Below are 14541 nucleotides of genomic sequence, written 5' to 3'. Positions count from 1 at the left end.
CTTATTTAACTATTTTTTTACAAACATGGCTAGACATACACCAAAAACCTGTATGGCATATACTTGATTCTATGACTGTATTTTCTCTAAGTATGTTAATTGCAGAAAGCTATTTCCAGTCCATTAAATACATTTATCTTGACACAGAAAGGACTGTTGTGATATTAACTGTCTCTCATGGCCTAAATGTAAGCTCCATACAATTCTTAGTTTCAGATTCCACTAAAGGATTACAGGTTACCTTGGTGCATTAATCAGAATCCACTTATATTTTTGACAACAGGATGAGGGCCAACTGAATGCGGGGTAATTTCTCTGCTGCTGCCAATACTAACACTGTTTGTGAATAAGTGCATCATAAGAGAAGCAGGCTGTGATCCTGAGCGCACTGACTGGTGACGATTAATCAGGCAGTAGGGGAGTAAGTCATCCTTTCAGATGCTGACTTTATAAACTTGACCAGATTGCTAAGAAGTTTTCGTAACAATTTTAAAGGAAGAAGTTCTTTGAGCTTGTGGATCACTGTCCAAAGCACAAAGGATTATCTTGCTTGCAAAGCACTTTGTTTACCACCACTTCCATGGGAACCATTTTAATAAGTATTTTAAATTAACACATGGAACATCCCACTACACTGCTGCACCTGAAAGAGGGAAGATGTAAGAAAAACACAGATGCAGATCTATCTGAAAAGGGAAGATGTGATGCTATATTAGAAAGACATATTTACACTTGTAAATATGAGCAGTGTTTAAGAAACACAACAAGATTTCACAATGGTGACTATTCTGGCCATACTAACACACCAATCCTATTAATGATACAGGCTAGGTCCAAAGGCTGAAGAAGATTCCAACCAGGGATGTAAGGCCTAAGCACAAAATCTTTCTATGGTCGAGAGCCATGACGGTAACAATATCACACATCATAACAGTGCTCTCCTTAAATCTAACATCACTTCCATAATGTAACACGTTTCTATTTCCTGTACTATTGGGAGAGACCCAATGTTCTTGTATTTTTTCTGAAGTTTTTCTTGTTATAGTAGTATTCTTGTGTTTGCTAGATATATGTTAGTCGCTCAGTCTTGTCTGACTCTTTGTAACCCCATGGACTGTAGCCAATTAGGCTCTTCTGTCCTTGGAATTCTACAGGCAAGAATACTAGAGTGGGTAGTCATTTCCTTCTCTAAGGTATCTCTCCGACCCAGGGGTAGAACCCAGGTCTCCTGCATTGCATGCAGATTCTTTACTGTCTTAGCCACCAAGGAAGCCCTGCTTAATATATGACCAATGCCATTTTAGAAGTCATCTACCAAACAAATTCAAAAATACACGCTGAGATGCAATAATATCAACCATTCATGAGTACTCAAGAATTTCCTATGTTAGCTGACTGTGTCCATATACCCTGGGACACACTGAATGCTTAACGTAATTTCTTCCTTAATTTAAAAATATCAGACTCTTTAAGTGGTATATTTTAATGTCTCAAATAGAGAGAGGATATTAAACTGATACGGAAATATAGTTTATGAAATGAAAAAAATCAAGAGCTAGCAAGAATAATTTAGAATGATGACTTCTATAATTATGCAAAGATTAATGTATTATTTTTCTACCTTAGCTTCAAATATCTGATAGAGATGCCCAATTTATAACTTCTAAATGGTGTCAGTCTTAAGAATTTAATGCTTCAAGTCACTGCTAGCTTTTTTTACCCCAAAGCCTTTTTCTTCTGGGACACACTCTATAAGATCTTACCAAGGCTGAAAGATCTGGGGATGCCAGAAGTAACACCACCTACTCAGACCTGATTTGCTAAGAATACGGGCCCTATAAGCCCTGTCTGATTAGGGAAGGATATTTTTTTGTTTCTTTTACATTGGCTTTGGCAATGATTTTGGTTTTGAAACTACATCAAACTAGGGAGTGATCTTTTTTACCTTCTGACAACCTATTATTTTCATTTTAACAAGGCACAATCTACACTTTTAAAAATGGGCCGTATCTTGCAGATAATCATTTTTCCAGCCCTGATCAACTACTTCGTGATCCACATCACACTCTAGAAGACTGACAGCATATGTCAATGTCATCATTGATAGGGAAGGGCATACCCTTTTAACATTCAGTAATGCAAACCAAAAAACTGAGCTCAAATAACTCCTAATAAGTAGAAACTAAGAAAACTACCTGGGACTAGAGTTGAGAGGGGGATGAAAAGGATGGGAAGTGGGTAGAAGAGAGTAGAGGTGGTTCGTTTTGGGATGAGAGACAATTAGGTGTCTTTTGACTTACAAGCACTGAGTCAAGGAAAACTTGATAAGAGTCTCTGGCTTGCCTATCCAGCGGACTAATGCCTCTGCTAAAAGGTGGTTCCCTAGTTGCTTAATTAAAATTTACCACAGAGCCAGATTTCTTTCCTTTGGCTAGTAATGTGCCTTGTGGCTGTACCTGATTGACTTATAAGGGCTTTCACACAAGAGGAAAGATCAGAATGTATGGAACCTACATTTAGATTTCTGAGAAAGACTGAAGCATCAGATAACCAACTTAAATACTTGGTCTTGGTTACACCTTATAAAATCTCAACTTATGGAAAGGAGAGCACAAAATAAGCAACAATATCCTTTAAGTATACGACAGGAGACATCGAAAAACACTACCTCTCTTAATACTTAGGAAAGGATGATGAGCATGTTAAAAGTATCATGCAGCAAAACATTTCTTGCAATATTATCCTTCCTCAATCACATGACGTCATTCTCTAAGGCACTAGCTATGCAACCGCCTCTAAAATAATATTAAACAGAAAGCTTCCAAATCCACAAAAGAAGAGAAATACTTGGAAAATGAAAGACAAAGGAAGTGAAAGGCAAATAACCAATCCAAAGGCAGACAAAGTTAGGTGAAAAGAAATGTGATACTATACTTTGGTTTTGCATTTTTGTATTCTTCAGTGTCTGTGTCCTCGTCCTCTGAGTACCAATTATCTCCTCTTCCTCCAGCCAAGAGGCCCCTGGCCGCCAACAGTCCTGCAGCATTCCCATAGCCAGTGTATTTCAGGAGACTATCCACTGCAAAAACAGAACAGATTTTTAGACAGGAATCCTTGAGTGCTCACTGTTATCACAAACGACTTACCAAGAGAGGGAAGCTGGACATACATGCCATGGTAGTAAATCTTAAAAGTTGAGAGTTGTCAAAGTGTGGTAGTAGTAATCCTACATGCTCTGAGGACCAAAACCATTTTTTAAGGTATCAGAAATTCAAATGGAGCTGTTTTGAATACACTCTGTGGCAGGAGTGGGGCTTCTGTGACTGCCAGGCCATTGGTAAGGGTGATGTTTTAAGGTTTTGATCACAAAATTGTTCCCTTTATTCAGTTTCAGAGAAATGATGATTAGAGTTAATGAAAGCCAGACTGGGATTTTACCAATATAGCATATAATGTAAAATCTTTCTTATTGCTTTTATAGGAACCCAGGTCTCCCACATTGCAGGTGGATTCTTTACCAGCTGAGCCACAAGGGAAGTCCAAGAAAACCTAAGGATATTAGCAAATGTAAACAGGATAGGCTAAGTTATTGCTTTTTCAAAGAAGTCATAAAAAGTATGGAAGCACATTATACCCAGTGAGTATAAGGCCAGGAGCTGCTAGGCCTGAGTGATGGCTCTACCACTTATTAGCAGGTGGACCTTAGGTAAATTATTTTGCAGTTCTTTACTCCAGTTTTCAGATATAGAGAACTGGAATAATACCTACCTCACAGATTAATACATGCAAGGTGCTTAGAAAAGTATCTGGTATTAGGTTGGTACAAAAATAACTGCTGTTTTGGACAGTGAATTTTAAATCATTATAACTAGGCTCAAATGCATCCTTATTAATCAAAATAGGAACCATTACCATCAACACATTTTGCCAACAAAAAGTAAGTTTGTTTATTCCTATAGTGTAAAAATCCATGCTTCAGGATTCCACAAACTCTTGGAAAGCATTTTCTGCCTCCTGCTGGTTGCAGAAGCATTTTTCCTTGCAAAAAGTTGTCAAAATGATTGAACTGGTAGTTGGCTGGCGAGAGGTCAGGTGAATATGGCAGATCAGGCAAAATTTCATAGTCCAATTCGTCCAACTTTTGAAGCACTGGTTGTGCAACCATGCAGTCAGGTGTTGTCATGGATAAGAACTGGGCCCCATTCTGTTGACCAATGCTGGCTGCAGATGTTGCCATTTTCAGTGCAGCTCATTGATTTGCTGAGCATACTTTTCAGATGTAATGGTTTTGCCAGGATTCGGAAAGTGGTAGTAGATCAGACAGGCAGCAGACCACCAAACAGTGACCATGACACTTTTTTGGTACATGTTTGGCTTTGGGAAGTGGTTTGGAGCTTCTTCTCAGTCCAACCACTGAGCTGGTCGTCACCAGTTGTCATATAAAATCCACTTTTCATCACATATTACAATCCGATTGAGAAATAGTTTGTTGCTGTGTAGAATAAGAGAAGATGACATTTCAAAATGATGGGTTTTTTTAAAAAGTTTCAGTCAGCTTATAAGGCACCCACTTAGCTTTTTCATCTTTCCAATTTGCTTCAAATGCTGAATGACTGTAGAATGGTCGATATTGAGTTCTTGGGCAACTTCTCATGTGGTTGTAAGAGGATCAGCTTCAATGATTACTCTCAATTGGTCATTGTCTCCTTCCAATGGCCAGTCACTATGCTCACCTTCAAGGCTCTTGTCTTCTTTGCAAAACTTCTTGAACCACCATTGCACTGTACCATGAAGGGCATGGAGAGGATGTAGGGTGAACAGTCCAGGACAGAACTGTTCATTAAATTTTCAAATACTCGAATGACAGAGTATCTCTCTTGACACTGAAAATAGGTAGTTTGAGAGCAAGTAAAGGGAAGTCTGCTTTCAAAGGGCACAGAAACTAGTGAAATTTATGCAAAAGGAAATATGGATTGATAATGTAAGTAGATTAAATAAAGTTTTACACTCGTCATTTTTAACTATTTTCTACATTAAAACCTATTGGTAACTGTGGTCTCTTTGGTATTAATTCTCAATGGGTGCTGGGTAGAATCATTAGAATTTAATGAGGGATCATGGTGGTATAATTTGAGAGCCCTCTGAATAAATCTGGTATGCTCTCTCTTGCCATCAGTTCTTCCACAAGATGGAGTGATTTAGATAAATTAATGGTTTCTTAATGGATTATTGTATGTGCATGCTCAGTCATGCCCAACTCTGTGACCCCATGGACTGTAGCCCGCCAGGCTCCTCTGTCCATGGAATTTTCCAGTCAAGAATACTGGAGTGGGGTGTCATTTCCTGCTCCAGGGGATCTTCCTCATACAGGGATCAAACCCATGTCTCTTGTGTTTCCTGCACTGGCAGGCAGATTCTTTATCACTGCACCACCTGGGAAGTCCTAATGGTTATTAGGGGAAGTGAATAAACAGTGTATACAAATATTCCTAATATTCATGACCCTAGGCATGGTCAGACACAAAGTCACTGAGGCTGAAGGATCATATATCTGAACCCACATTAACAATGACACTCTCATTGCAAGTTTTCGGATAAGATTTTTTTAAACAAATATGGATATTTAGCAGTTTCAGAAAAAAAAAAAACTCACTGAAATTGTGAAAGTCTAAATTGAGATGCTATGAATAAATGGTTTAAATAAATATACTAAAAAATAACTAAAAAAGACACAAAATTTAAATAACCACCTACAGTGGCTAAACATTGAAATAGTTCAGAATATAGTTTATGAAAGGCCAAAATAGGTTAAAAAGAAGTCAACAGAACACTAAATAACCTGCTTTCTTATGCAGAAAATCCTCCTGGAAGCTAGTGAATGGTAAAAATACCTAGCACTTTTATGAAAATTGTGCTTACTGTTCATTCACTGAAACAAACCTTCTGCGCCAACTCTGTGATTAGTTTGGGTTACAAAGACTGTTTCAGACACACCTTGCTTTCAGAACAGTAGATAAGGCTATAGCCAATAATTTAAAAATCAAATGAACATTTGCTAATAAGATAAACAGTTAAAAATTGGCGTTGGGAAGGGGAGACAATTGGACTACAAAAACCACACAATGAGGAGGCATTTTCTTTGTGAAGTTCTGATTTATATTACTGATATCTGGTGGAGTGTTTCTAATTACTTTTTAGTCTATTTTTGAATATTCTCTGTAACATCCTATTTGATATTGGGAAAGTAGTAAAAGGAAAATGGACTGAATTTGGATGTTATGATGAGCTGTTAAGGCAAACAAAAGATCTTCTGAGTGTTCCTTAAAAGAAAAGAAAAAAGAGAAACACAACAAATGTTTTTGTTCTTTGTCACAGTACTCATCCATGTACTTAGATGAAACTGCTGCAGAAATGAAACAAATCAGCATACAGTCAGCAAGTTACAAGAAAGATTTCACCATGATTTTATCAAGATGCTAGAGGGCACTATGAACAGAGGAGAGCAACCACAGCAGCACATGGCAAAGTCAGAACTGTGCTGGTAGTAATGACATTACTGCTTATACAAAGCGTGGGTTTTATCACACTTGACTAAGGGAAAAAAAAAAGGCTTTGCTCTTTTACTGAGGAGAAAGAAGGGCACAACCAGATTCTACCAGAAACCATTCCCCCCTCTGTTATATAGAGAAGGATTTACAGTACTTTTCCTTTCAGTTAAATGCTGTGACTTTTTGAAATACTGTACTAGAAGCGTCCTCTGACTAGTCTCTGTACTTCCAATCTCACACCCCCTCCTCTCCTGGTTACACACAACTCCCTTATATTCTTGTAAAGCAAAAATATGATGTAAGCACCTTCCTGGATAAAACCTCCAAAACCTCCCCCAAAGGCTAAAGCTCAAGTTCTAAAACAGGACCTAGAGGGATCATTTTCTTGCCTATGCCTACTTTCCCAAACTTATCTCCTACTGCTCCTGTGCAATGCAGATTCTTCACACTTTGAACTAGTCTCTCTTCTGTACATAACAAGGCTTCTCCCCACTTCTCTTTTCTCTTGGATGAAGACTTTCTCTGACCTTTTCCACGCTAACCAATCATGTCCTCTTCCAGGTTGCTGCCGTACCTGGCATATTCTTCTCTTATGGTGCTTACCAAAGTATATTACAATTATTCCTTTATATGGAAAAGTCCATAAGACAGTGTATTCACCACACTGAATTCATAGACAACATTAATGTTTGGTCTTTCATTAAACATTTGGTTTTTCGTTAAACATTAAACATTAAACCTGTAAGGTACTCTGTTAAACACTGGGGAATGAAACGTGAAGAAGACAAGATATCTAACCTAAAGAAACTCGATGTCTAGAATAAAAGTTTAACAAAAAGTTATAACAAATGTCAGAAGTATTTTAAAAAGAGAGAGGAATAAGTAAAATGGTACAAAGCAGAGAATGATGAACTCTTCATTGGATGATCTTCACACAGATGACACAGATGAAGATTATGATCTTCAAGAATACATAAATCTCACTATGCCAACAAGGATGGAAGAAGCATTCCATGAAAAAGGAACAGCATCTGCCAAGCCATGGAGATGAGCCAAGGAACAGTGCAGTATTATCAGGCAAGAATAAAGAAGTCTTTAGTATGATTAAGCAAAAAGTGCAGGGTAGGGAGTAGATTTAGGATACACTATGAAGGTAGGCCATGGAGGTAAAATTTGTATTTTACTACAGAGGTGACAGAGAGTCATTGTAAGTTTTATAAGGGGGAATGCCAATAGGATATGTGTACTCTAGAACAGTCCCTCTCTCAGCCGTGTGTAAGACAGAATGAAGAAAACCTGACCAGAAACAGAGATTATTTTAATAGTTTATTAAGAGGGATGCAGATTTGGAAATCCCCCTCAAATAGGCTGAAGCAGAAGCCAAGGGAGGGGATAATACTGCTCAGGAAGCAAGGTAAAGTGAGGTTGGGGCCAGATGAGAACTTTAGAGAAAGACAGCAATTAGATGTGGACAAAGACAGGAGTGAACAAATCAGACTGAAAAGAATGAACAGAGTGGGTCAAAGGAAATCTAGGAGTGTGTTGTAGTAGAGACAGACAGTGGTCAACAGTATCAACTGTTACAAAACAAAGATGCTATTAAGATAAAGACTAAAAACTATCCATTCCTTTTGAAAATTAGTTGTGGCTTCCCTTGTGGTTCAGACGGTAAAGAATCTGCCTGCAATGCAGGAGACCAGGGTTTAATCCCTGGGTTGGGAAGATCCCTTGGAGAAGGAAATGGTAACCCACTCCAGTATTCTTGCCTGGAGAATCCCATGGACAGAGAAGCCTGGAGAGCTACAGTCCACCAGGGTCTCAAAGAGTCGGACAGGACTGAGCAACTAACACTTTCTAACACTTTCTTTCTTTGAAAATTAGTTAACTTTGTGACCTTACTGAAAGCATTTTCAGTGGAATCTGGGAAGTAGGGAATGGTAGAAATGCCTTACTTGCTGCAAGTTGAAGTCTGAGTGGGTAATAAGGATACTGAAAAGAAGAACAAATCAGGAAGAGTTAACAAAGGAACAAAGGGTTAACACCTGATGGAGCAAGGCTTTTGAGAAGACAAGAAGAGAAAAGATCATCAGGAGAGGGAAACTGCTTGGTTTCAAGCTAGACACTCCTATTACCGTGACTGAAATAAACAAGACAAAAGTAAGCGTATAAAGGTGTGGGGCTATGCGCTGAGAGAGTTGAAGCCTTATTTATCTCTGCAGTTCAGCCTCTGCCCTACCACAGTGCCTAACACATGCTGAGAATTAATAAATGTGTTAAAAGGAGGGGTTTGGGGAGGGGGGAAATACCCCACAAAGGCTTGTTGTTTTACAAATTATTTTCTTTTTTTATGTGAGGCTTGTTTTAGGGCCCCTGTATAAAGTACATAATTGGCAGAACAGGTAATAAAAATTTAGTTTTGTCAGGGCTCAACAAAACAACGAGGCAGCTATTAGTTGTGACATATGTTCAGCCTGGCACAGAGGGCACTTGGATGGCTGTTTCTGCACCAAATCTGCAATAAAGTTTTGAATTTGTATCTCACTCTTCCAGTTTTCATTCTTACTCTTATCTCTGTGTTCCTTACCCAATTTGACTGCTTTGCACTGTTTCTACTTAGTGGTCTGACCTTTGTGTCTGGATCATGGTACCTTAACTTTCAAACTCAGCTTAAAGACATTCATCTTTAAGAGGCAAGTTCAATCACTCCGATAAATTATTTTAGATTTATTTTATGTGATATAATCTGTCTCCAAACCCAATCCAAGCTCTAAAATCTTATGATGACTTATAAGTTGAATATGGACTACAAACTTTTTGGTGGTTTTAAATTAGAATTAGGATTTTAAATTAGAATTAGTTGACAGCATTTAAAAACTGAGGAATTTAATGTAAAAATCCATAGTCCTGGCTTCTCTTGAAAAATCTGGATGATTTGGTAACACTGGCCCCATGTCCCTTCATGGTAACTACAGGCTGGAGCTAAACAGCAGCAAGGTCCTCTTTCCAGTGCCCCACATTCCCCTTGTTCCTCCACTCCCAACCCACTATCTCCCCAACAGTTAGCTAAGTGTCAGGTTTCATTGATCATCTTATGTTCCATCCATTTGACTTACTGTATTAATTTTGTAGGCATCTGAATTTGTAATCCTTGATAAAGAAAGTAAATAATATGAGGGCAAAGACTTTGTTTATCATGTATACCTTTGTATTCCCAGGGTCTACCTCAAAAAGTATTCAAAGTTTGAATAAGCAAATTTGTATTCCAGAAGAATACTTTTACTATTAAAGTCTAACTGGAAGGAAAGGCAGATGAATATAAATAATTGTTAAAGATCAAATGAAAAAGATCAAGTTTTGCTAACATGCGTTTGGGGCTCAAAGTTAGGACCATGAAACCTCGAATACTGGGTCCTGGGGGAACAAAGTTAACCATTTCAAATAAAAAACAATTAACAAATTCATTTTAAATGTATATACCACATGTGTTATGACACTAACATATACATGAGGTGATTGATTATATTTATATATATACATTTATATACAAAAGACGCTTGCTCCTTGGAAGAAAAGTTATGACCAACCTAGACAGGATATTAAAAAGCAGAGACATTACTTTGCCAACAAAGGTCCGTCTAGTCAAGGCTATGGTTTTTCCAGTGGTCATGTATGGATGTGAGAGTTGGACTACAAAGAAAGCTGAGCGCCAAAGAATTGATGCTTTTGAACTGTGATGATGGAGAAGACTCTTGAGAGTCCCTTGGACTGCAAGGAGATCCAACCAGTCCATCCTAAAGGAGATCAGTCCTGAATATTCATTGGAAGGACTGATGCTGAAGCTGCAACTCCAATACTTTGGCCACCTGATGCGAAGAACTGACTCATTTGAAAAGACCCTGATGCTGGGAAAGATTGAAGGCGGGAGAAGGGGTCGACAGAGGATGAGATAGGTTGGATGGCATCACCGACTCTATGGACATGAGTTTGAGTAGGCTCTGGGAGTTGGTGATGGACAGGGAAGCCTGGCGTGCTGCAGTCCATGGGGTCACAAAGAGTCGGACATGACTGACGGACTGAACTGAACTATATTTAGATTTATAAAATTATTTAGATATATATTTAGAAATGTAATTTATGTATTTAGGTAATACATGTATTTAGATATGTAATTAGATATGTAACATATATATTTAGATATTAATTACAGATGAAATAAACTTCATTTTTCCCCTCTTAAAAACTTCACAAGTACACAAGAAAAGCATGCTCATTGTAGAAAACTATAAAATACAGAGAACTAAAAAAAAATCTCCAGGCATTCTACTACTTAGAGGTAACAATGGGTAAGATTTTGATGTATATTTTGATAAACATTTTTTAATGAATACATACACATGTGAAGATTAGATTTATGTGTGTATATATATATATATATATATATATATATATACACACACACATACACACACACAATTATACTTGAAAAACAGCTAATTTCTGATCTCAGAAAAATTGATTCAATTCAGCAAGTATTTACAGACTACTAAATGCAAGGCACTATTCCAATCACTTAATTTCAAGATGTGGGATCTTTTTTCATACAAATAATTGAGCTGCTTAAAAGAGCAGATGTTAAATGAGCTAGTCTATGAGAACAGTTGAGGATAATTACTGGTGACCCTTGAACAACACAGGTATTAGGGATGATGGCCCTCCAAGCAGTTGAAAATCCTCCCATAACCTTATAGTTGGCCCTCCATACTTGCAGTTCCACATCTGTGAGTTAAACTGACTGTGGATTGCACAGTACTTTAGCAGTAACTTAAGTGGTTGTATCAATTAGTCAGAAATGAAGGTTAAGAATTCAATGAATGCAACTCAATAACAAAAGTTCCCAAACAATTCAGTTAAAAATCAGGCAAAGGACCTGAATAGACACTTTTCCAAAGGCATACAGATGCCCAACAGGTACATGAAAAGGTGTTCAATGTTACTAATCATCAGGGAAAATGCAAATCAAAACACAACGAGAGATCACCCCATAGAATGGCTTTTATCAAAAACAAGAGATACAGGGATGTGGCAGGGATGCGGCAAAGACAAAACTCTTTTACACTGTTAGTGGGAATGGAAACTGGTGTAGCTACTAGTCACTATTCCAAGAGTCATGTACAGATGTGAGAGCTGGACCACAAAGAAGGCCGAGAGCCAAATAATTGATGTTTTTGAACTGTGGTGCTGGAGAAGACTCTTGAGAGTCCTTTGAAGTGCAAGGAGATCAAACCAGTCAATCTTAAAGGAAATCAATCCTGAGTATTCATTGGAAGGACTGATGCTGAAGCTGAAGCTCTAATACTTTGGCCACTTGATGCGAACAGCTGACTCACTGGAAAAGACCCTGATGCTGGGAAAGACTGAAAGCAAAAGAAGAGGGCGGCAGAGGACGAGATGGTTAGACAGCATCACTGACTTAATGGATTTGAATCTGAGCAAACTCCGGGAGATTACGAAAGACAGGGAAGCCTGGCGTGCTGCAGTCTGTGGAGTCACAGAGAGTTGGACATGACTTAGTGACTGAAGAACAACTACAGAAAACAGTACTGGAGGTTACTAAAAAATTAAATATAGAACCACAATATAATCCAGCATCCCACTTCTGGAAATATATTCAAAGGAAATGAAGTCAGTAACTAAGAGATATCTCAGCTCCCATGTTCATGGCAGCATTTTTCACAATAGCCAAGAAATGGAAACAAGCTAAGTGTTCACCAACAGAAGAACAGATAAGACACACAGAGTTGGCCCTTAAAGAATCCTAGGGTTAGGGATGTCCATCCTTCATGCAGCTGAAAATCTGGATATAATTTTATAGTCTGCTTTCTGTGTCTGTGGTTCCACATCCACAGACCCAACCAACTGTGGATCTAACCTATCACAGATCATGTAGTACTATAGTGTGTATTTATTTAAAAAACACCCACATCTAAGTGAAGCCAAGCAGTTCAAACTTGTGGTCAATGGTGAACTGTATATAAAATGGAATGTTATTCAGCCATGACAAAGATGAAATCTTGCTATTTGCAACACATGGATGAATCTAGAGAATATTTATGCTAAGTGAATAAGCCAGAGAGAGAAAGATAAATACTGTAGAACTCACTTATAAGTAGAACCTGAAAAAAAAAATCAAACTCATAGAAACAGAGAGTAGAGTAGTGATTATCAGAGGGTAGAGGGTAGGGAAACAAGGAGATCTGGTCAAAGGGTACAATTTATAAGATGAATAAGTTCAGTTATAAGATTAATAATTTCTGGGGCTCTAATGTACAGCATGATGACTATAGTTAATAATGCCCTGTTGTACATTTTAAAGTTGCTAAGATAGTAAATCTTAAGCATTCTCACCACACACACACACACGTAACTATGTGAGGTGTTGAATGTGTTAATTAACATGACAGTGGTAATCATTTCACAGTGTATATGTATATAAAATCATCATGTTGTATACTTTAAATAGATACAATTTTATATGTCAAATATACCCCAGTAAAGCTGGTGGGGGAGAAAAGAATTCAACTGACTGAAGATTTTTAGAGAAGTGAGTGAAGTTTCTCACCTCTAAGTTATCTATCTCACAAAACTGGGGTACTTTAAAAAGTGGAATATAAAATCTGCTTAATTGGGACTTTTACTAGTACTTTTATAAACTAGGAGATGAAGAAAGAACTAGGTAAAAATACCTGAATAACTTGGTAAAAGTTCTTGTTTGGATAACTTTTGCAGAGCAAAATAACCCAATAATTTAAATTGTTAGATGTATTTCAGAAGACAATCACTTTATGTGAACTTATAGAATAGTATTTATTATAGCATAGTTACTTTTTAATTTCTTTCTACTTTTGTCTTACCATTAACTCAAGGGTAAGGGATGTATCTTAAGAATTTATAGCTCACATTCAATAACTTTTTATTGATTAAAGAAAAAATGAAGAGATCAAAACTCCTGTAGCTTTAATTCCAAGAGAAATTAAAAAGGGGAACTAACCTAGGCCTTTGCCTGGTTATCAAAATAGTAGCACCTTAATTATATAAGTAGATTCTTCATAATGACTCCAGGTCCTGACTCATAAGGATTAAGAAGTCTAGGTTAAGGATACAGGAAGCAAAGTTTAAATGTGAGTGTGTTTAGTAGTGTATCTGTCTGCATGCCTCAATAAATTCAGAAGTGTATAGAAAAGCTTTTAAATTATTAATTTTTATTATCTCCTCAAATCCTCTAATGGAACAGATAGCGAATAAGTTCTGAAAAGAGCAGAACAAGATGGCCACTAATAACAGAAACATTTCCCAAATACCCTCAGAAAGGTGAAAAAGTAGAGGGCAAAGAGTTTAACCTACCTCTCTCTTTGCAAAGGACAAAAAGGAATTCAGCAGCAATTTGCTTGACTCCCAGGTCAACATGTGTCATGAGGCGCACCAGCTTATTTCTCACAGTTGAGCCAACTTCAGGTCGATTTGTCACATCCCTCAATGGTGGTAAAACCTAATGGCACAAATGCAAAACCATCAACAATCATTTAAGTGCTAGATTAAGTAAGAATGGTACCATCCAACTAGTCTTTCTTATAATGTCTACCAAGCTTAGTTTTGTAAGAGTAGAACAAACATTAAAAAAATAGTTTTCCAAATAAAATAAAACTAAACAACAACACAGACTCAATGGACATGAGTTTGAGTAAACTCCAGGGGTTGGTGATGGACAGGGAGGCCTGGCATGCTGCAGTCCATGGGGTCGCAAAGAGTCAGACACGACTGAGTGACTGAACTGAAACAACAACAACAAACCTCATATAATTTCATTTCATGTCTGCAATGAAATTTCATCTGAAGAGAAACAGCTCTTCACTGACCACCATGATATATTCAAATCCATTCCTAGGTGTTTACTCATCTCAGCATCTTGGAATGCCCCAGCTGCCTCTACCAAAAT

The 14541-nt window shown here is 37.6% G+C and overlaps 1 protein-coding gene across 9 annotated transcripts in view; it reads right to left on the bottom strand.

Moving 5' to 3' along the window:
• RIC8B (RIC8 guanine nucleotide exchange factor B) overlaps positions 1-14541 on the bottom strand; it is a 105439-nt gene that overhangs the window by 25651 nt on the left and 65247 nt on the right. For all 9 annotated transcript variants that reach the window (XR_014082327.1, XR_014082325.1, XR_014082326.1 and 6 more), the window contains 2 exons: positions 13950-14094; positions 2935-3079 (listed from right to left, as the gene is read on the bottom strand). Coding sequence is in view for 6 of the 9 variants with exons in the window: in XM_081591319.1 (XP_081447445.1) it covers positions 2935-3079; positions 13950-14094 (290 nt within the window). In the remaining 3 variants the exon portion in view is untranslated. The remainder of the gene's footprint in view (positions 1-2934; positions 3080-13949; positions 14095-14541) is intronic.

Source organism: Giraffa tippelskirchi, chromosome 4 (assembly GCF_054371585.1).
Source record: "Giraffa tippelskirchi isolate mGirTip1 chromosome 4, T2T-mGirTip1v1.2.pri, whole genome shotgun sequence".
Taxonomy (NCBI): domain Eukaryota; kingdom Metazoa; phylum Chordata; class Mammalia; order Artiodactyla; family Giraffidae; genus Giraffa; species Giraffa tippelskirchi.
The sequence above is the reverse complement of the archived record's forward strand: the minus strand, read 5'-3'. Positions and strand labels throughout refer to the sequence as shown.